The sequence below is a fragment of the Neurospora crassa genome, linkage group III (assembly GCF_000182925.2).
Source record: "Neurospora crassa OR74A linkage group III, whole genome shotgun sequence".
In the NCBI taxonomy this organism is placed as follows: Eukaryota; Fungi; Ascomycota; class Sordariomycetes; order Sordariales; family Sordariaceae; genus Neurospora; species Neurospora crassa.
The window spans coordinates 319,852-340,825 of NC_026503.1; the positions used below are offsets into that span (position 1 = coordinate 319,852).

Below are 20,974 nucleotides of genomic sequence, written 5' to 3' on the forward strand. Positions count from 1 at the left end.
GTTAATTACACCTTTTAATTATTACGTTTATAGCATAAAACCTTTCTTTTATTACACAACTAATCTTTAATATTATCGCGCGCGTATAGGAATTGCTTTATTAATAAATCGCCGAATCTAGTACCTTAAAACTCCGACCGATAATTGTAGTTACAATAGTTGTAACCTTAGTCCTACTCCCTTCATTTAGTAAATAAGGGTAAATACTCTTTATCTAAGGGATAAAAGACTACTTCGCGCGACTATTTTTCTTATATCTAACAACGAAAGTAGCGATTGTACGTCCTTTTTACCTGTTAATAGTACTAACGATCTTATTAATTTTAGTACCCCTCCTAGAAGTATACTATTTAATTTGAATAATATTTACAAAGTATTTAACAAAATTATTAGTACTACCAATATTACCGTTTATTAAGTAATATTTATTAAATTCCTCCCGTCGGTAACGGTTAACGACCTTCTTATTGGTATTAACGATAACAAGGAGAAGAAGGCTATTCCCTACGCCTATTTCGATATAATTAACAATATTATTTAGAACCCTACCTTCCGCTCGATTATTATTCCGCTCGGTCGCCTTTACTATAACGACTTCGCTTAGTATAAGGATATTACTATTAACTTCGAACGTAATGAAGACGAATTAAAAATTACCTATATAGTAATTACTAAAATTTAAAACGATTTCAATTAGAAGAACCTTAACTACTTTAATTTAATAACCGAATTTAGCGCCCTCTAGAAAAAATTCAATAATTTTACTACGGATTACACTATATTTAAATCCTATAGTATTAACGTTAGGACTTTATACAATAATTTTATTAAAGTATCCGGTACTAGTATTAGTACTAGTAAAATATCGTCCTTGAAATAAATTATAGAAAATCCGCCGATTTTTACTAGTAAGGAGAATATTAGCGCTGCTCGTAGGTATAAGATCTTTAAGGTATAGTATTTCTATATTTAGTCTTAGTAGAAGTATAACCCCTTCCTTTATATTAATAAGGATATTAAAATTATTTGTATTGCTATATTGTTAGGTCCTAAGATTTTGTCCAGTATTTAGAATAATTTAGATATTATTTAGAATAGAAGAGATACGGATTCCTAGCGTTAGAAGATAAGCGCTGAGTTTATAGAGTATTTAGTTATCCGTTTCTAGAATATTAATTTAAAGATAAACGTTAATCGTCGCTTTAAAGAGTTCTTTATAAAGAATATATTTTTTACGGAGTTTAAATTAGAATTTATTAATTTAATAAATCTCTACGGTTTTAATAACTCTATAAAGGTCTATTATTTGCGAAATAAAATTAATAAGTACTTCTATAACGTTTTCGTATATTGCAACCTTCCTAAGGCTAACAACTTTAAGAAATGGCTTACAATCTATCGTATAATTACTAGTAATTTGGAGGATACCGACCACTACTATAAAATAAATACCCGTATTTTCGGTAATAGTGCCCCCGCCGGTAGAAGCTTTAATAATACTAATATTAATATAAATAGTATTAATTCGTACGCCGCCGACGACGTTCCTATTAGTTAAGGTAATAATAAGATAGACTTCGACGTAGTCGACCTCGCCGTTTTTATTTATAAAAACGTTTTCAATTAGTGTACCTACGAAGGTAAATACCGCTATTATAGTAGTAATAGTTATATTACTTATAATTATTTCGCTTCGGTTAATTATAGTTCCTAAAGTCCCTAGTATAATAAAGGAAAGAAGAATAAAGGTAGAGGAAGAAGTAAGGGTTATTACAATAGAGAGGAAGTTTATACTACCGAAGCCGTACCCGCTACTGCCGCCGCCGTTGCCCTAATTACTACCGCTGCCGCTACTATAGCTAGTAATAAGTATTATAACGAGCCGGAAAACGCTTAACTTCTGTGCCTAATTGTATATAAAGGCCTTTCCTATTGTTATTATAGAAATGAGTTTTAGACTTTTTAAAGTTAGAGGATTTAGAGGAGGTTAGAATATAATTATTAAATAGTTCTACTTCCTTAAATTTAATACTTTTATCCTTTTATATTATAATTAAATCGTATAAAATTTATTGTATTACCTTTATTAATTCTAACTACTCTATATTTACTTTTATCGATCGCTCTTTCGTTATTAAATATAATTTCCCTTATTTCCGCTTCCGTTAAGCAAAGAAGCTCGTTTTCGCCAATAGAGTAATTAAAGGCATTATTTCTAAAGGGGTAATAATTAAACTCTACGTCGGATACTATATTAAGATAGTCACCTTCCTAATTTATAATATTTCGAAGAACTACCTAATTATTTTAGGATTCCTATAGATATAATATTATAAATTAAAGATTAATTACAATTAGTACAAGGTATATTTTACTAGCCCGGTATATAAGGGACGCTATCTATCTATTAACCTCTCTAGAAATTAATTAGAAGTATTAAAAGTCTTTACTAATTGGATTTCGGCCGCGGCTATTCGTAGTAAAGTTGCCCTAACTCTTTAACCTTTACCGAAATACAATATAATTAAGGAAGTACTAATACTAATAATAGTAATAACCCTAGGGAATAAGGTTGTAGGCCTTACTAAAGATATACCGGCACCGGCATTCCTATTATAAAATAGAATTACTAATTCTATTTAAGTAGAATCGTTACCGCCGCCGCCACTACTACCTTCTAGGGTAGAAAAGGTTATAGCGATTTTATCTATTATTTAGACCGGCTGCCGACCTATTTTACCCCCTATTAAAGTATTAATAATTAATAGGGCCGGATCTAAGGTCAATATTACTAATACGGTTACTCTTCTAATTAAAATTAAGAATTTAATATTTTACGAACCTTATATCCGTTTTAATAGCCAGCGTATTTCCGTAGGTATAAAGCATCCCTGCGCCGGTTATTACTACAACTTCGATACGGACTCTTCTATTAAATTAAATAATATTAGGGAATTTAATACAATTACTTTTAATTTCATTTACGAATCCCAATAGTTATAGCCGTACATTACGAACTATACTAAATTCGAGAGGTTAGCTACTGCGGCGGAAATCCGGGATATGAATTTAATTAAGGAAATAATTGTAAATATTATAGCCGGCAATAGTTAGTAATATAAGGAAAGTCTTCCCCCCTAACTCTACCCTTTTATTAATAATTTAGCTAGCGTTTACTTATCTAAAGAATTTCGAGAAGTAGTAATTCTAGCTAAAGTAATTTACTTAACTAGTATATTCAATTAGGATGCGCCTCTTTACGAGGAGACGATTCGGCGCATATATTTAGTTAAAATTTTTAACGAAGATGTAAGGAAGTTCTTCAATAAAGCCGACCGTCCGATTAAAATAAGGGACGAGATTATCGCTATTTTGAAGAAGATAGAGGGACGACGTTATATTAACGAAATAGCGGCCTTCTTCTTATTCTTAGCCAAAAAGGTCCTATCCAACCGATCCTATAATTATAAGATTGAACTTTAACCGGAAATAACCCTACCTAATATAAGGCTACGCTATATATCCCTAATTAAAGTTAGCGTTATTAAGAAATAGATTAATAATAATTTAAGAAAGAACTTTATCCGTCCGTCTTAATTAGCAGCTACGTCCCCTATCCTCTTAGTAAAGAAACTAGGCGGTAGCATTTATATTTATATTAATTACTACGGTATTAATAATATAATATTAAAATTATATTATCTATTACTATTAATTAAAGAAATACTCGATACTATCTACCGCGTAAGGATTTTTATTAAACTTAATATAATTACTATATTTAATAAAATCCGTATAAAGGAAGGATATAAATAGCTTATTATATTTATAACCCGTTTCGGCTTCTACAAATCTATTATCTATCCGTTCGATCTTTAGGGCGCCCTAAGGACGTTTTAGAATTATATTAATAATATTCTATATAATATCTTTAATATATATATAATAGTATACTTCAATAACGTTCTAATCTATTTAAACAACGAAGTAGATTACGAAAATTATATTAGGGAGGTCCTCTAGTAGATAATCCGAACGGGACTTTAAATTAATATTAATAAGTACGAATTTTATATTATAAGGACAAAATACCTAGGTTTAATTATTACGCTAGGAGGACTTAAAATAAACTCCGATAAGGTTTCTACTATTATAATTTAGGAAATTCTAAAGATTAAAAGAGCGTTATAGCGTTTCCTAAGCTTCGCTAATTTCTACCGACGATTTATTAAATATTTTTTAATTATTATTAGTCCGCTATACGAATTAATAAAGAAGTCGGCTAATTAATAATAGACCGACTAATATTAAAAGTCCTTTAAAGCCTTCAAAAAGGCTTTTAATAGTAGCCTAGTACTTTAAATCTACAATTAGTCTAAATAGACCGTCGTTGAAATAGACGCCTTAAATTAGGTTTACGGTAGTACTCTATCCTAGTATAACGAGGAGGGAGTTTTATACCCGGTCGTTTACTTTAACTAATAATACTCTTCGGCCGAATATAATTATAATATTTATAATAAAGAGTTATTCGCTATCGTTAAGGCCCTCGAAGAGTAGCGCCCTAAATTAGAAGGTACTTAAGAACCGTTCGAAGTCTTTACTAATTATAGAAGTTTAAAGACCTTTACAATTAATAAATAATTTACCCTCCGTTATATATATTAGTCTCAATTCTTCTCCCGTTTTAATTTTATAATTAAATACCGCCTTAAATCTTTATAAGTACGTTCCAACGTATTAAGTAGGAAGTTAAAGGACTTACTTAAAAATAAAACCGATAAAAGGCTACTAGTTAGGAATAAAGTTTTATTTAATTATAATATTTTTATTAACGGAGTATTCGTTCTAGAGGACGGAGGTAAGGAAGTCGATATTAGTATTAAATATATTTACGATTTAGAAATATTAAACGAGAAATTAACGGATGATTTAGTGGCGGAGGGTTACGAAAAATCGATAATACTTTAGGATATTGTTGTTTATTTATTGGACTCTAACTATCGAATATAATTTAAAGAAGTTAAAAATTATATAAAATGGGTTCCCTTCGTCGAATACCGAACGATCTAAGGACGGACGTATTTTTATAGTATTATCCTCGTCGACCCTATTAATATAGAATTTTATTTCTTATTCCTTTAATATATTTATAATTCGTTAGCTGCCGGTTACTTAAATTATAAAAACATTTATTTACTACTATTATAATCTTTCTTTTAATTAAGAATATATGCTACGGTCCGGTTGTATTATAAAGCTTATTTAGTATATACTAAATCTAAATTATTATAATACGCCCCCTATAGTTTTTTAAAACCGTTAGTAGTACTATTCGCGCTATAGAGGGATATTTTAATCGACTACGTTACTCTATTTATACCCTATTTATACTGCGGATAAGATTTTAAATATATTACTATTATTATCGATCGACTAATAAAAATATAGTATTATATCCCTATTATAGGCCTAACGGCGGAGGAATTAGTAGAACGTTTTATTGAAAGAGTCTATAGTATTTACGGTCTACTGGACTCTATTATTTCTAATTATAGTATTTAATTTATTTTATAATTTTAGAGAGTCCTATTATTATAATTGGAGGTCGCCTTTAAACCTTCTTCTATTTTCTACCCTACTATTAATAATTAGACTAAATGTATTAACGTTAAAATAAAAAAATATTTTCGCCTCTATATTAATTAGGTATAGGATAATTGGGTAGATTAGTTATTAATTGTAAAGTTCGTTAGGAATAATTTAATTTCTAAAATTATTAGTATCTCCCCCTTCTTTACTAACTACGGTTTCTACCCCCGTATAGGCATCGAACTAATTAAACTATACCTATTAGAAATATTAATAGTATAATAAATTAAATATTTTAAAGCTAACGAATTAATTAATTGATTTAAATAAATATTAAACTTCGTTATAAATTAAATATAATAGGCCTAATAGTATTATAAGGATAATATAAATACTTACCGATCGGATATACTAAAATATAAAAAAAGGGATAGGGTCCTTCTTAATACTAAAAACCTCAATACCGGCCGCCCCTATACTAAACTTATACCCCTCTTTAAGGGACCGTTCGAAATCCTTAAAGTAAATAACTATTGAATTATATTTAAATTCCTAATTAATATAAAGTATAACCCAATATTCTATGTTAGTAAAGTTAAATTATAGGATAAAGAGGGTCTATTAGGATAGGCGGATATAGAGGAATAGGATATTCGTACTAACTATAGACGAACTATAAGGAGGACTGATAATAGGGAGGATTTTGTAGAATATAAATTCGAGAGGATTAATAAATACTAGAAGAATAATAAGGGTCGCTAGGAATACTTTATCGTTTGGGTACCCCTATATACGCCGTTATAGTAGCCGCGCGCTAATATATCTATAGTCTCCGATACTATACGGGCCTTCTACGATAGATACCCGGAAGCGCCGTACCTACCGGCTTGGGTGGTAGCGGAGAAGAGGCGGAAAGAGAAGGAGAAAGAGGTAGAGCGGGAGGTTCTAGCTCCGTAATGGAAGTTATAACGATAATTGCCGGCGGCGGTAAAGGCTTTTCAAAAGCGGACTGTTCGTTTAATAGGGATTTCTATTATTTTATATAATATTAATTAGCTATATAGCTTCTTTTAGTCCGGGGAAGTATTATAGGGTTAGCCTATATACCTTGTATTTGGTACTAGTGTATAATAGCTTTTAAGACTATTATACGCTATTATTACTACTGGCGAATTGCCGGTAGCTAATTAGCTAGAACGCTGCCTACCGCGGGTCGGTCAGACCCGCCGGCGGTCGTCTTTATAAGGCTAGCCTTCCGGATACTCGGCTACACTTCTCTTCCTTTCTCCTTCGTATAATTACGTATAATTATATCTACTATCTACCCTTTGCCCGTAATACCTTACAAAGCCTTAATATTACTATAAAAATCGAAATATTATTACTTTAATACTATAAAATATTATTAAATAACTTAGCGTACCCTTATAATTTAGCGTACCCTCTTAATTTGACGTACCCTTCTTTAATTTAATATACTATAATATTCAAAAATATTGAAAATACCGAAATTTCTATAGGAAAACGGCTTATAATTATAATAGCTAATATATAGTGCGTAAAGTCAAAAAAGGTGCGCGAGGACATTAAGGACGGTGTAGCAAGTCAAGCTTATAATATAGGGGGTCAGCGTCGCAAAGCAAAAAATTTTTTTTTCCTAAAGACAGTAAATAAGGCTATTCCCAATTAAAATCAACCATTTGGACTACACAGTATTTTATATAGTATATATACAGTAGTTGTTATAGAAGGGAAGAATTGAAAAGACAACTCTAGGGGTAGCATTGGTTATATATACCGGAGACTCCCTCGGCGTACAGTGTCACTTTCCTCCGTGTGCAGTGTCACTACACATACAAGGGTCTATATATTGGGATTCCTACGCGTACAGTGTCCCTATCGCCCGTAACCCTATCATATTCCTATTAGTATTAACTAAAAAGTTAAATCTAATTTATCTACCGTAGTAATAAGTTATTAGTAATAGATTACTAATACTGGGTTACTAGTATTGAGGGGTACTAAATTAGAGAAGGAGATTTAATTAAGGTATAAAATAATTTTATTAGTTTTTTACTTTACTATTTTCTTCTTTTAGCGTTTAGTATTTCTACTACTCCTAATTACAATTCAAGGTGCTAAGGAATATACTATAGTACGTTACTTGCGGGTGGGCTGTTGGTAAAGAGCAGGGACACTGCACGCGTAGGAGTCCCAATATATAGACCCTTATCTGTGCAGTGTACACTGCATATAGAGGAAAACGACACTGCACGCCGAGGGAGTCTCATATACCGAACACGGCTCAGTAAGGTAAAGGGTCTTGGCGTGCCTTAACCTTGCATTACTGTGCAGAAGTGCAGCTGTACTATGCAGTAGAATCTGCACATCAATGCAATATCCCCCCTAACTTTTTACTGTGGTAACGAACACGCCCTTACCTCCAGGGACACATCTACCTGGAGAAAGCCCCGAAGCCCGACGGCGAGGACGACGGCGACTTCAATTATGTCTACCTGGCGAACCCCTCCCGCCGCCAGTTCATTAAGCACGACGAGGTGGATAAATGATACACCGAATCTCTATTGTTGAATTCTTTCGATGTCTCTTCAGCCTCTCAGTTCACACCTGGCGATAATCTCGAAGACAACGAGATTGACCTTCGTAGTATCCTTCAAAAGAAAGATGTGGGCTTTGACGACAGCCATGAAGCTCGAACAATCTTCAACCCCCAAGATTACGGGTTTGATCAGGATCCTAACATTGTAAGGTATGGATCCAAAACCCAACCAGGACTTCCGAGGAAGAGAACCGAGCTCAGTCCGATCAAGTTCAAGCAATCATTCGAGACCGCCTTCGCAATTTGAACTATGACTACGCCGTGGTGCGAGCTGGACCTCACAGCACCCAGAACCAGCACGACGAGCTGGGGACGGTACTAAGATACACCAACGGATGGACTGGCCGTCAACAAAACGTCGTCACAAAAGCAGACCCCCACATCACCTGGTACGTGGGCAAGCAGGGGGGAAAGCGCGGCGAAGAGCTTTTCCTACAAGGTCACATTCAATTACTTCGAGAAGGTCCAACACGACAAGAGAGACGCAGATGACTGGCACTATCGCTATTTGGCGGACGCAACGAAACGCCAGTATCCGAAGCCTGGAGAGCCGCCGGCGATGGAGGAGTAGTGGCTTCTCGCCAACACTTACAATAAGACGTGAGTGAATGAGTGTTTTGCATATCATTTTCCCGGGGTTTCAAGGTCTATTAGCGTATCCATAGGTAGTTATTATATCGGCAGGAGTCTTATAGTTTGGTGTTCGGAAAACATCTATCCGTATCGGCATCAATGGTTGGCATCATAGCTAGGTAGGTACCTGTAGGAAACGGCCGACTTTATGCCGGCATTGTAGTGGTTGGGGATTAGTACGATAGGAGAAGGAGCGAGATTATTCTCTTCATTTTTTGGCTGGTTCGTACGTAGTTAGATACAGGTGGTCTTAGGTAATTGAGTTGCATGATACCTATGATAATTAGCGTCTAGTGTGTACGTGACTTGGTGATGCCGTGATCCTGTGACTTCCTTAACGCATTACAACGACGAGAAATTACAAACCCATTGTGATTCCGAGTAGTATGACCATAATAGAAAAAGACGCCGATCGTTGTTCATCAGCCGACCGTATAACCAGCGAGAAACGATCGAGTGTCCATCGCCTCCTTTATCGGAAGACATACTCATGTCGCCTGTAGGTAGTCCATCGCAAAACATCAGCAATTAACCCCATTTCACAGAAACTGAATGCAAGCCCACCGAGTGCCATGCGATGATCCACTTGTTTCTTTTGACCTAATGACATCTAATATACACCTTCCTTCCTTTTGAGTGCGAGTGTCTCGATATCTAGACTCAAATCGCGGTTATGTTCGTGCAGTGTCTGCATGCCGACTTTTCATGCAGTGCCGTGCCCTGTTGAATTTCATGCAGCACTTTGCTTCCAGCGTACCTAGAGGTAAATAACAAAACCCACATCCTGAGTATCCTGTGAAACCTTGAACTGCATCAACAAAAGACTAATATGTAATAAGCTGCCAGTCCGAGTGGAGAAGGGACAGACTTAAAGATCTAGATAGAAGTGCCCGTCAAAAGATGAAGAACCACAGACAGGCCTCCATGTTGCCAGCGTGCCAAGCGTGCCCAGCGTACCGGTGCCCGGGCGGATTACGGCACGGGCCGCCAAGAATTCCTCCTCTCTAGTGTGCACTACACTAACACCAACGGCGCATTCTCTCGCAACCCTTCCTTGTGTACGATAGCAGACCCTTACAACTTGCTTGCTTGTATTAAGCGAAGAACCCTTTACATCGTACCTACAGAGCCGATAAAATGTTAATGTCTCATTGGACTGAGTGGTAGAGGTTCCTTAGTTGGCGAGTGTACCTAGGTAGGTACCTCTATGTACATACCGCGTTGTCAAATCGGCGATCCACCGCCAAGCTTCACCTCTCAACAGCACACCTCCACAGCACACCTCCACAGCAACTCCATCAGTCCATCTTCCACCCTCCACTTACCCTCCACTATCATCCACTATCATCCACCACACTGCATACCATCGCGATCTCCGAAATCTTATACATACATTCCACCTCAACTTTATAAATTCCTCATCCAACTTCCCTTCTCCAACAACAACAGTAACAAACCAGTTACTTCAATCAACAAACATCCCTCGTGGCGCAATTGGCTAGCGCGTCAGACTGTTAATCTGGAGGCTGTAAGTTCGATCCTTACCGAGGGAGTTTGACCATCTTTTTCTTTTTTTCCCTTTTTTCCCTTTTTTCCCTCTTTTTTGTTCATTCTCATAAAACCCAGTTTGGAATTGGTGACAACGCTTTCTGGGTTTTTTTTTTTTTTTTTTTTTTTTTTTTTTTCTTTTTTTCTTTTTGCATTATGCTGGGGTGTGTGTGGTCGATGGTTCCTGACATGTGGGAAGGGCCATCGCTAGGTAGTCAGACGGACGGTTGGATTTGAAGACCTGACGAGTAGGATGGGATATTAAAGGGAAGAGAAGAGGATTGTAGTTGGTCTATAGGTACTGTACGTCTGTACTTGCGAGCGCGAGTGGGGACGAGCAGTGATAGGGACAAAAGAATGGAAAGAAAGAAGGAGACACGAAACAAAGAGACTGGTTTACCACCACAATCAACAACTCTTGAATTGCGACAGTGAATACAAGCAAAAGAAAAGATCAATCCGTGAAATAGCTGAACGAGAAATCCCAAAACTCCCACGGTCCCTAATTGATATCCAAACTCATTTGTAACAAGGAAACCCAATCGCTTTATATCGTTCCCTATCAACCCGCTATAACCTGTTCTCAAAGATTCAGAAATCCATATAACCCGTCATCACCATATTTCGTATTGTTTCAAACCCCACCTTCATAACATCATGACCAACCCAAATTCAGTCCATCTATCTCATCTCATCACTACCACTCCCTTCCCCTCCCCCTTTCCCTCTCCCTTTCCCTCTCCCTGTCCCTCCCCATTTCCCTCTCCCTCGCACTCCCACTCTCCCTCACACTCCCATCCCGCTCCCTCAGCCCCTCCCGCATACTAACCACATCCCACCCCTCCTCCTCCCTACTATCCCTCTCCCTTTCCCTATCCCTCTCTCTATCGCGGTCGCGTTCCCTTCCACTATCCCTTACACTCCCATCTCTTTCCCGCAAGCCACTCTCCCGATCTCTTTCCGCCCGACTTGATATCCTCCCCAGACTCAAGTCCCGCGCCGAAAACCGACTTCGACTCCTTGCCGTGCCTAACCCTACTTGCGTTGCGCTTCCTGGATGTGCATGTGTATGGGCATGTGCATGTGTATGTGTAGGTATTTCGGCATCAATGCCGTACTCTGTCCCTCCGTTCATTGTGCTGCCAACCGTGGGATCGGCGTCTACGGCACTCGGTGCAACCTGGCCATGACTATGCCGATTCCGTCCCCGACTTTGGTTCCGACTTCGCTGTCTTCCCTGCAGGTTCGGTAAAGTGATGTATCGCTCCGGCAAGTCAACAGGAAGTAACTGCTTGAAAATCGGCTGGCTGGCGCTGCGGAGACCTACGGCCGTCATGCCTGCGTTGCGCTGGAGTTTGGATTCGACGATTTGGTGGAGTTTCCGCGTGGTGAGCCATTTTCCCGTATATCCCCCCCCTCCCCCTCCGCCATGTCCGGTTGTAACCAAGTCTTGCAACGCGGCGTCGTCGGGCCCTGCTGGCCATTCATCGAGAACGTCACACATGGCGCTGGTCATGTCGTCGCTGGTGCTGGACTCGAAACCGCAGGCGGCAAAGAGGTGTTTGGTGTAGATTTTCCCGGTGGAAGGATCGGTGTTGTGGTACGTGTCGGTGGCGTCGGAGTGTTCCATGTCGAGATTGGCGCCGCCGGCGGCGCAACAGTCGAGAATGAGTAGCAGGTCGGAGTTGATGCCGAGAATGGCGGAGCGGATGTCGGACCATTTCACTTTGGAAATGGGGCGGTAGCGCTCACTGGCAATGTCAGCTTAGGGTAACGATAAAGGAAGAAGGGCAACGTACTACTTCTTCATCAACTCATGATATGGCGTCGTGGGCTTTCCAAGATGCGTACAAGCGTCCTGGTTCAAGATCGCAGCGTAAAGTTCCGCCGCGGCGGTTTGCGCCCATTGCGCATCGGTCGGGTGTTCGTGGCTGCTAAAGACCAACTCGCGCCTCTCGTCCAAGCTTCCGTGTCCATGGTAATACACAATCAAAAGCGTCTCGTCATTCGCCCATTTGCTAAACTGCGCCAACTTGGTCAAGACAGCTTTGAGTGGATCGCGCATGGGAATCAGCCAGTCGTCTACTGTGTAACCATACGATTCAAAGGTATCCCGAAGTCGTCGCGTCTCTTCCTCAAGCGAAACAAACTCGCTGCCGGGGCCAAACATGTACGGGTGTGCGTCGCTGTCGCTGACCTTGAGATCGTGGAAGGCCCAAGTCAGGATGAGGACGCGGACCTGGGCGTACTGGGGGTTTTCTGGGGCAGCATGACAGTACCTGTTTTGGTCAGCTGTTGTCGGTGGGAGTTGCCCGGTATTCACTTACGAAGGCGCAACACTGGGAGCCCTGGAAGAGGTACCCGGCTTCCTTAGACCCAACCCTCCTTGTCTCCCTTCGTATTCAAACGTCCCCGTGCCGCTCCTAGAAAGCGCACTAGGTTTTCTCGGGCTCCCCAATCCCGGATCCACACCCATATTGAGCCTCGCCCTTAAATTGGGTTCCGAAGGCGTAGAAAACAACGAGTCCCGATCATCGCCGAGCTGGTGAAACGAAGCACGATCAAAGAGATCCCTCCGAAGTTCTCTGTCCATTCTCTTGGGTCGAACCGGATCAGGTGACCTTGACGGTGGTCTTGAACTGGCATTCGGCCATCCTGCGAGTCGCGAACCTGACAAGCTCGCTCGATCGTTGTAGTACTGAAGCGACGGCCGGTGGTGGGATCCAGAGGGATAATGTTCTCGCGTCTTGGTCTTGGGCGTATGTCTGGCTCTCAGCCTGCGTCTTTCCTCGTCCGAGTCCTGCGCGGATGTTTCGTCATCGGAGGGCGGCGGGGAGAAGGACCGGGGCACTGAGAGCGATCGCGTGCGCGCATGTCTGGGAACATGCTCGAAATTGCTGTCCTGCCGCCGACGGGAAGACGAAGAGGAAGGGTAATGGGAGGAAATGGTCGAAGATGACCCGACAAGACGTGGTTTCGGACGTTGTTCGCGGTCTCGGTCTAGGTCGCCGCGGTCTCTCTCGAGTCGGCCGACGTGGCTTCGGGTTTCCCTTGGCGAACCGAGCGGGGCAGTGGCTGGGCCCGGTGGGAAGTCGTGGTCGCCGACGCCGCTGTGGTAGGACTTGTACCGATGGGAATCGTCGATACGACGAGGTCGCTCTGATCTCCTCATGGCGAAAAAAAAAGAAGAAAAAATCAAAGTTATGTCGTCGGACAAAAGCCCGACGAGCCTGACAAGTTGTTGTTGTTGTTGTTGTTGCTGGAATACCCCGGTTAACGGTTGCCGGGTGATCGCTAGTGATGGCAAGTCAGTGGGCTGTTGGCCGTCGGCGATTGGTGTAGTAGCGCACAAGCTCCCTGTAATATCTGTCTGTAGCGTAGCGCGAGCCGTCAAGGTGCGCAGCGTGTCCGGGTAGGTGTGTTGGCGCGACGCGAGAGAGAATGTTGTAAAATACTCGTCAGGGCTTCAAAAACTCGAAACAATCCCTTGGTAACAGCGACGGAGTGATGATGATATGCGGAAAAGTAAATGAATGCGGAAAAAGACAAAAAGTTCGACCAGCGTCGCAAACCCTTGACGAAGCCGCCGCAGAGTTGGGAGTGCACGTTAGGGATGATGAGTGGCTGCAACAACCCAGGCTTGACAGGGCAGGGCAAGGCAAGGCAAGGCAGGGTAGAGGTAGTGTAGTGTAGATGCCACACCACGAAGCAATGCAGCGTCGTCAAGCGTCAGGCACCCGACTAGCGCCTAGCCAACAGCCCAGCCAAGCTAGCGATCGAACGAACGAACGATGATGGCAGCCGAGAGCATGGAATGACTGCCTTGTGTTGTTGCTCCGGCTATGTATGAGTCGTCGGGATATAGGTACAAGATCGTCAGCACACCAAATGTCAGTGGAGGCCAACAAATGATGAATGGCGCAAGAAGGCAAGTGGAAAATGGAATCTGGAATCCGCCATGTCTGCCTCATCCTCCGGGCCACCATCATGCCCATCCATGCCCATCCATAGCCAAGACGGCTGTCCTCAGGCGGCCTGCCTGCTTGCCTGCTTCCTCCTGTGTCTCGCTGCGGTGCCGTAGTGGTGGGATGCATAGGCTGGGTTCCTGTTTGGGTCCCCGTTTGGGTCAATCTGGCTGAAAGTTTGGGTACCAAGCGGCCCTCATTGGGTGGAAATTACGGGACGCGTTACATGTCGTCCTCACTTGTTGTCTCGCATCTGCAGCTGCGTGGACGTGATGCCGCCGGTTGGTTCCCCCCCGGATTGTGGTGGTGTGTTACACAGTTATGTACCTCTGTAGCGTCGTAGGTTTGTTTGTTTGTGGTGGTGCAGTCAGTGAGGTAGCTTGGTCGTTGGTCTCTGTCATGCCCGCTGTGGCTGCCCCTGGCATGCATTCCGCAATGTGACGCTGCGGACGCTAACAATCTGGCTGAAAAACACATCGTGACAATCAAGACCTGGCGTTGACAGTCCTCTTTCAGACCTGGAACATAAAAACATGGAATAACATGGAATAACATTTGTCGGGTATCTATAGGTCTAAGGAAACAGTAGGTAGGTAGGCTCCAACCCCAAATATCAATAAGCCAGTTGCTTGATACTTTGACAAGTGTTTGCACACCTCTTCAGCTCTACTTCAAAAATCATCATCATCGTCATCAAGCCACGAAAGATCCTTCTCTGGACCCAAAAACTGTGTGAGTCCCATGCCTCCCAACTCACCTAGCGCATCCAGGTCTGCATCCCCATAGTCCGTCTCTTGAGAGGGAGCAGGTGACACCTCCAAGATCTGCGATATCTGATCTTGCGCTTGCACACTGGAATTGGGCGTTACCACGGACGGTGTCTTGGAAAGTACCAGCGATGTTTGTTCGGGCTGATGCTGCGCCTGAACGTGGGGCTTTGGCGACGGCGGCGGCGGCAGCTGTTGTGGCCGGTCTGCTTCAATGACCGGCTTCGCCACACTAGTCCTTTGCGGCGGCACCCACCCCGATATTGATCTCTTCACCTTGCTAATCGAAGGAATGAGCTGCTTGATACTTTGCCCTGGGAGTTGCTTCGCCTGAGTCGCAGCAGGCCTCTGCTCTGGTGCCACTGCCGGTAATTCTGTCCTCCTCGCCGACGGTATCTTCAACTGTGCAATTTCCTCACCCTGACGCCTCAGCCTTTCCATCACCGCTGCTCTCTCCTCGGCTGCCCTTTTGCGCTTCTCTTCCGCCGCCTTTTTGGCCCTTTCTTCCGCTGCCTTTTTGCGTCTCTCCATCATCAGCTGTTCACGACGCGCCTTTTCTTGCCGCCGTTCCTCGTCCTCCCGGAACGTCTTTTCGCTCTCTGCCATGGCGAGTAAGATTTGTATACCTACGCCACTTGAGCCAAAGAACCGTTGAGGTGACGGCGATAGAGGCCGAGGGGCGGGTTTGGGGGTGGGAGGAGTCGCGGCTGCCGCTGTGGGTAAGCTGGGGTTTGGAACTTCCGCTTGTTGATCCTCTCCAATGGCCGGGCTTGGTTTGGGAGTTGGGCTCGCTGAAGCCCTGGGTCTCTGGCTTGGGTTGGAGGGAGGCGGTATTGCTTCCGCCTGTTTCTGGGATGCTAATGCTGATGCCGTCTTCGCGTCTGGCGTGATAGATGCTGAGATGGATGGGTGTTGGGCTTTGTGGGCCGCGGAGGTCGCCTGAGAATTCGATCCCACCGAACCAATTGAGCTTTGCCTCGAGATAGCAGGTACACTTGTCATCTGTTGCTGAGAGGCAAGACCCGGAAGAGGTTTCGGGGCTGGTGTCGTGGTCGCCGTTTGAGACGGACGAGTTTCCTTGACAGTTAAAATCGAGGGCGACGGAGAGACCGTCTTGGGTGATGGCTTCAATGGGGGTTGAACGTGTTCCTTTCGGTTATCAACCTTAGTGGGGGTGTCGCTTTCCAGCTCCCGTATGTCCTGTGACGAAAAGAGCAAGTCCTGGGTGGAGAGAAAGGGGAAGATGTCATCAACAGGCTTCACTTCTTGCATTCGAGGTCGTGGGGGTGCGATTTGTACATGCGACGTCTGTCGAGCGAATCTTCTCGGTCCTGGTACCAAAGGGGGCTTGGGAACAACCGCTGGGACTTGTCCTTGCTTGTTAGACAGGGATTTGAAGACCGGCGGGCGGGATGTAGGAGTAGACCCAATATCCTCCTCCAGCTCTCGTAGCTCTTGCGATGGACTCGGTAGCAGGTCATCGAGGTGCGACATGATGAATAGCTGGGTGCTTGTTGGCGGTGTATTATTGGTCGGGACTGCCGGCTTACCAATGTTGTTGGAAACCGACGATTTCGAAGCCGACGCTTGAGGGTGGTTCCTCGGAAGGAATCTGGGCTTCTGGATACCCCCGCTGCTAGGTCGGGCCATAGGTTGATTAAAGCTTGGTGGACCAGGCGAGGGACGTTGTGGTACAAACGCTGGAGGGCCCATAGGTCTGTATGGGGAGGCGAACTTGTTGGGATTGGCCGTTGTGGACGACGGCTTGGATGGGTTTGCAGGAGCTGTGGCCTGATGCTGGAGTCCCGGCGGCCTCAGTCTCGCGGCATTTGAAGGCTGACGGGCAGACATTGAAGGTCGTGGTGGTGGTGGTGGTATGGAGGAAACATGGGGTTGGGGGGACGGAAATGCTTCGGATGCTTCGACAGTTGAACGCACCACCGACGTATTCGGCGTAGAGGCTTTGGGCCTTGATTGAGAGCTCTCCTTTGGTGTTGGTTGTTCCTTTTCCTGATTCACGTGCTCTGGCTTTCCATAGCTTTGTCGTGGCCCTGTTTCCTTGGACGGTTTTGCCGGAGTAGACCGATTCCCGTCCGTCACCCCAAGAACTGGCCTCGGTCGCATACCAGTCGGTAACGGTTTGACAACCTTCTTGACTGGATCCGGCTTTGGAGGAGCATGTTCTAGTCGTTTCGATTGCAAGGCTTCCACCGATTGCGGTCGACTTAAACCCATATCCTCCAGGTTCCTGTCCGGCTGTAGCCTTGTCGGTTTGGGCAAGACCATTATAACCTCTTGGGGAATCTGTATCGCATCCTTGCTGGATTCCGTACGTGTACTCGTCTTGTCGAACGACTGAGAGCCTTCCTTGCCTGACCGCCGTGGTTGCGAGATCCGCTGGCTTGCACTCTCTTTCCTATCCTCCACCCGTGGCACGTTCTCCTTGTCGGTGATCGTAGTGTCTTCCACCCCCGATAGGCTCTCCTTGCAGGGTATCGTTACCGCATCTTGCCTCTTGGGTTGGCTGTCCTGGTCCAGTCGTGGTCGCTTCCTCAGACTCTCACTTATCTCCCCTCCACCATCCGGTATGTTTTCTTTATTCGAATCGTCTTTCTCCGGAGAAACAGTCCGGCTTTGCTGGCCCACAGCCGGGCCCTTGACATTCCCACTCGAGTCCCTCTTCGTAGCCGTATTAGCGACGCCAACCCTTATAAATCTCGAAATCGTATCCTGACTCGGATGGACATCCACCAGCGGCATGCCCTTCTTCTTCCGCGCCTGTATCTCTGCCAATTCCTTTGCCTTCTTTTTCTCTCTCGCAATCCTGGCCTTGTTGGCTGATTTCTGCTTGTCGAGTTCCTTGCGGATTCGTTCTTGTTCCTCCAGCTCCAGTCGACGCTGCTCGGCCTTGGAGAGTCTCGGTTGTTTGGTGGCTTGCTTGTACAGCTTCTTGGCTTGTTTGGAGGTCATGGCTTGGGGTTTCGAGGCTGGAGCATTGTCGCGCGAAATCAGGCCTTGCATGCCCATTGGGTTGGGCACCACGGTGAAGGTATTTTGTCGTGGCATTGTGACATTGTTGAGTCGCTGAAATGCGCGTCGAATCTAACGGTCTTGTGTCGAGGAGAAATACGTCGGTTGCTGAAAAGATGAGGTGACGAAGGGAGGAAGTTGGATCGACATATGTCGGACCACCCCACTGGCCACAGCGCGTTACAGCGTTGTGTTGGTGGGAGTCGCGGCCTGCTTTGGCGAGTTAGGTCCGCGAAAGAGGTGGGAAATCACGTGTGTCTAGTGGGGCTTGGCTGGAAGTACCGCCCGTTGTTGACTCGACCACTGTAGGGGGTTTCACTAACAATAAGCACTAATTCTACGTACCTCCCCACTGTCCCGTCTTCGTCCCTTTGTCATCCCATCCAGGGAACAACTCCATCTTCAATTTCCCAAAGTAAACAAACCAAACCACCGCCACCACCTCGTTCCCCAGCGTCTACTCGACATAATATTTGACGCTACCGAATTAAAACACATTTTCTTTCCTTCCACCGCGGCCACCGCTACCTTCTCTTGCTGCCTCATCTAGTGACCCCTCGCCATTTGGCGTCAACACTTACATGTACTCTTGCTCGTCGTTGCCTCGACTTCGACTTTAAACACCCGCTGACCCTCATAGATGTCCCTTACGACCCTCCCCCTACATCTCACAAACCCATCACTGTCCGTTTTCCCTTCGGTAGGCGGGTCAAATTCCACCTTGACCGACGCCTGCGCCTCTTCCTCGCCGCCGTGAACGAGATAAAGCCGGCATCGGACCAAAATCCTTGAGGCCCCCAAGCCATCCTTCCTCGTCGTCACGAATACCGCACAACATTCAAAGTGCCTCGATCCCTGACTCAAGAACAGCTTGCGCTCCCCGTCCCAACTTTCCTCCGGTTGGAACTGGCTGTGCTGTGGGCGGAAATTGATCTCGGCCATTGCTCTGAACACCTGCCACAGGTTAAATGCCCACCGATGACTCGTGCCCATCATCGTCGACCTCACCGGCGACACCGTCTTGGCGATATAAAACACCCTACTCTTGCGCAACTGGGGCTGTTGCCCGGGCCCCGTCGGCCACATGGGCAAGCTCTCGGGCATGACGCGACAGTACAGATCCGCGCCATGCTGCTGCAGAAACACGCCAATCGCCATGCCCTTTTCACTCCGGTGATAACACCCCAGGTCAAGGATATACATCCCCTCGGTCTCCTTAAACCGGGAACTCCCGCTCCGCAACCCATCTCCCGACGCCGGCGTAAATCGCAATCCTTTGCTCGTAATCAGACATTCGGCGTTATACAAGGTATTTCCCCAGTTGACGATATCCCTACACGTCGCAAACTCTTTCGGGCTCGGCGCCAATATGCCCCAGTGCTTCTGATGCTGCATCCCCGACTTATTGTCAGTCTTCCACGCAAACAGACTAAAATCGTTGGTCTCCTTGACAATCTCCTCCTGCAGCCTGATAAACGCCTTTTCGCCTTCCCCGTACAGCAACGGGATTTGCACATCAAAGATACCCAGTAAACAATACGCCATGTCCTCGGGGCGGGTGGTCACCCGCGAAGAAGCCCAGGACATGCGCTGCGCGACGGGGGTGGTCGGGAGCAGGGCGCTGTTTTCGAGGACGGACTCGTTGATTTGCGTGATTTCGGCGAGGACATGCTTGAGGGTGGACTTCTCGCCGACGAATTCCCATTTGCTGTTGTAGAACCCCATGCGGCTCGGGGCAATGAGCTCTTGTAAGGTCCATCCTCTGGTAAACCAGCGACATGATTTGAATCGAGAAACCTTTTCATCATGGCTTAGGTGGTCCATTCTTCCAGCTTGGGAGTGTGATGATGTCGCTGACCCCGTCCCTGTCCCTGTCCCCGACCCAGTAGTAGCTGCAGATACGTTGCTGCGTGAACTTCCCACATTACTCCCCCCTTCCTTTTCCTTCCACCCTTTCCCCCCCGTGCCATTCCCATTCTGTCCTTGTCCATTCCCATTTCGCTTTTGCCCATGCCCTTGCCCTTGCCCATCATGCCCATGCTCTTGTCCTACCCCCTTGGGTACGGGCTCCAAATCCTCCAACACCGCAAAACAAACCGTCGCCCCCCGATACCACCCCCACATACTATTAATCGCCTCCGTCAGCTCCGCCGAGCTACTCTTGTCGATACAGCACGTATCCACCCACGCCCATTCGATCCCCGATTTTTTCGCGCGATGACATGTTTGCTTGATTTTCGCATACCCTTTTTCCTTTTTCTTTTCGAGTTCGTGAGACGGTAACGAAATGAATTCTTGAAAGGTGACTTCGTCGTCGGGCGAAGGGGACCATGTGTGCGAGAGGATGGCGTAGGGAGGGAGGAGGGAGACGGGGAGGAGGAAGGAGGTTAGGGAGAGGGTGGTGGTGTTTATTAGGCGCATTGTTTTCTCTTTTTTTCGGAGGGAGTGTATTGATGGTGCCTTTGGACGGACTGTACTCCAGTCGAAGTTGAAGTTGAAGGGTGAAAGACGGGCCCGCACGACCAACTAAGAAAGTCCTTGGCCTGGTTTTTGTGTGTCCTGATGGAAGTTGGAAGTAGTTGTTCTCGTTGGGGTTAAGTAACGGAAAAACTGCGAGGCAGTAAGAAAATCAGTCGCCTATCGTCATCACTATCTATCAACTTCCGGGGTTTCACAAGGAACGCGCCATCACGGGTTGAAGTCCGAGGCGGCGCCACAACGCAAGATCCTAGCAGGTACAGTCTAACGGTGAGATTTTAGTGTAGGGCAAAGCGGGTGAACATCACCTCAGCCACCATCCCGGCGCAGTACGGCGCTTA

General features: G+C 44.8%; 4 protein-coding genes and 1 non-coding gene across 5 annotated transcripts; 2 read left to right on the forward strand and 3 right to left on the reverse strand.

The window, feature by feature from the left end:
* Positions 1–8,298: 8,298 nt before the first annotated feature.
* Positions 8,299–8,783, forward strand: NCU10629 (hypothetical protein; the record flags this gene model as incomplete). Its single annotated transcript, XM_001727914.2, has 3 exons — positions 8,299–8,357; positions 8,386–8,527; positions 8,586–8,783. The coding sequence occupies 3 exons, from the start codon at positions 8,299–8,301 to the stop codon at positions 8,781–8,783; spliced, it is 399 nt and encodes a 132-aa protein (XP_001727966.2).
* A 1,541-nt stretch (positions 8,784–10,324) lies between these two features.
* Positions 10,325–10,398, forward strand: NCU15218. Its single transcript has one exon. It is a non-coding gene; the product is annotated as a tRNA-Asn (tRNA).
* Positions 10,399–10,659: 261 nt separating this feature from the next.
* NCU10001 (hypothetical protein) lies at positions 10,660–13,637 on the reverse strand. Its single transcript, XM_953023.3, has 3 exons — positions 12,721–13,637; positions 12,193–12,672; positions 10,660–12,144 (listed from the first exon to the last, which is right to left on the reverse strand). Exons 1-3 carry the CDS (start codon positions 13,563–13,565, stop codon positions 11,091–11,093), a joined length of 2,379 nt encoding a protein of 792 aa, XP_958116.3. The 5' UTR covers positions 13,566–13,637; the 3' UTR covers positions 10,660–11,090.
* Positions 13,638–14,878: 1,241 nt separating this feature from the next.
* Positions 14,879–18,322, reverse strand: NCU10002 (hypothetical protein). Its single transcript, XM_953024.2, has one exon. It carries the CDS (start codon positions 18,189–18,191, stop codon positions 15,030–15,032), a length of 3,162 nt encoding a protein of 1,053 aa, XP_958117.1. The 5' UTR covers positions 18,192–18,322; the 3' UTR covers positions 14,879–15,029.
* A 105-nt stretch (positions 18,323–18,427) lies between these two features.
* NCU10003 (HET domain-containing protein) lies at positions 18,428–20,867 on the reverse strand. Its single transcript, XM_953025.2, has one exon. The coding sequence runs from the start codon at positions 20,574–20,576 to the stop codon at positions 18,726–18,728; it is 1,851 nt and encodes a 616-aa protein (XP_958118.2). The 5' UTR covers positions 20,577–20,867; the 3' UTR covers positions 18,428–18,725.
* Between the last annotated feature and the right edge of the window lie 107 nt (positions 20,868–20,974).

What these genes read in the sequence shown, in the direction of transcription:
- NCU10002 (XM_953024.2), bottom strand. Translation starts at nt 18,191, where the DNA reads ATGCCACGACAAAATACCTTCACCGTGGTGCCCAACCCAATGGGCATG.
- NCU10003 (XM_953025.2), bottom strand. Translation starts at nt 20,576, where the DNA reads ATGCGCCTAATAAACACCACCACCCTCTCCCTAACCTCCTTCCTCCTC.
- NCU10001 (XM_953023.3), bottom strand. Translation starts at nt 13,565, where the DNA reads ATGAGGAGATCAGAGCGACCTCGTCGTATCGACGATTCCCATCGGTAC. An exon ending in GCTCCCAGTGTTGCGCCTTC is followed by an intron (nt 12,673 to 12,720) that starts GTAAGTGAATAC and finishes TGACCAAAACAG; the next exon opens with GTACTGTCATGCTGCCCCAG. An exon ending in CATGAGTTGATGAAGAAGTA is followed by an intron (nt 12,145 to 12,192) that starts GTACGTTGCCCT and finishes TGACATTGCCAG; the next exon opens with TGAGCGCTACCGCCCCATTT.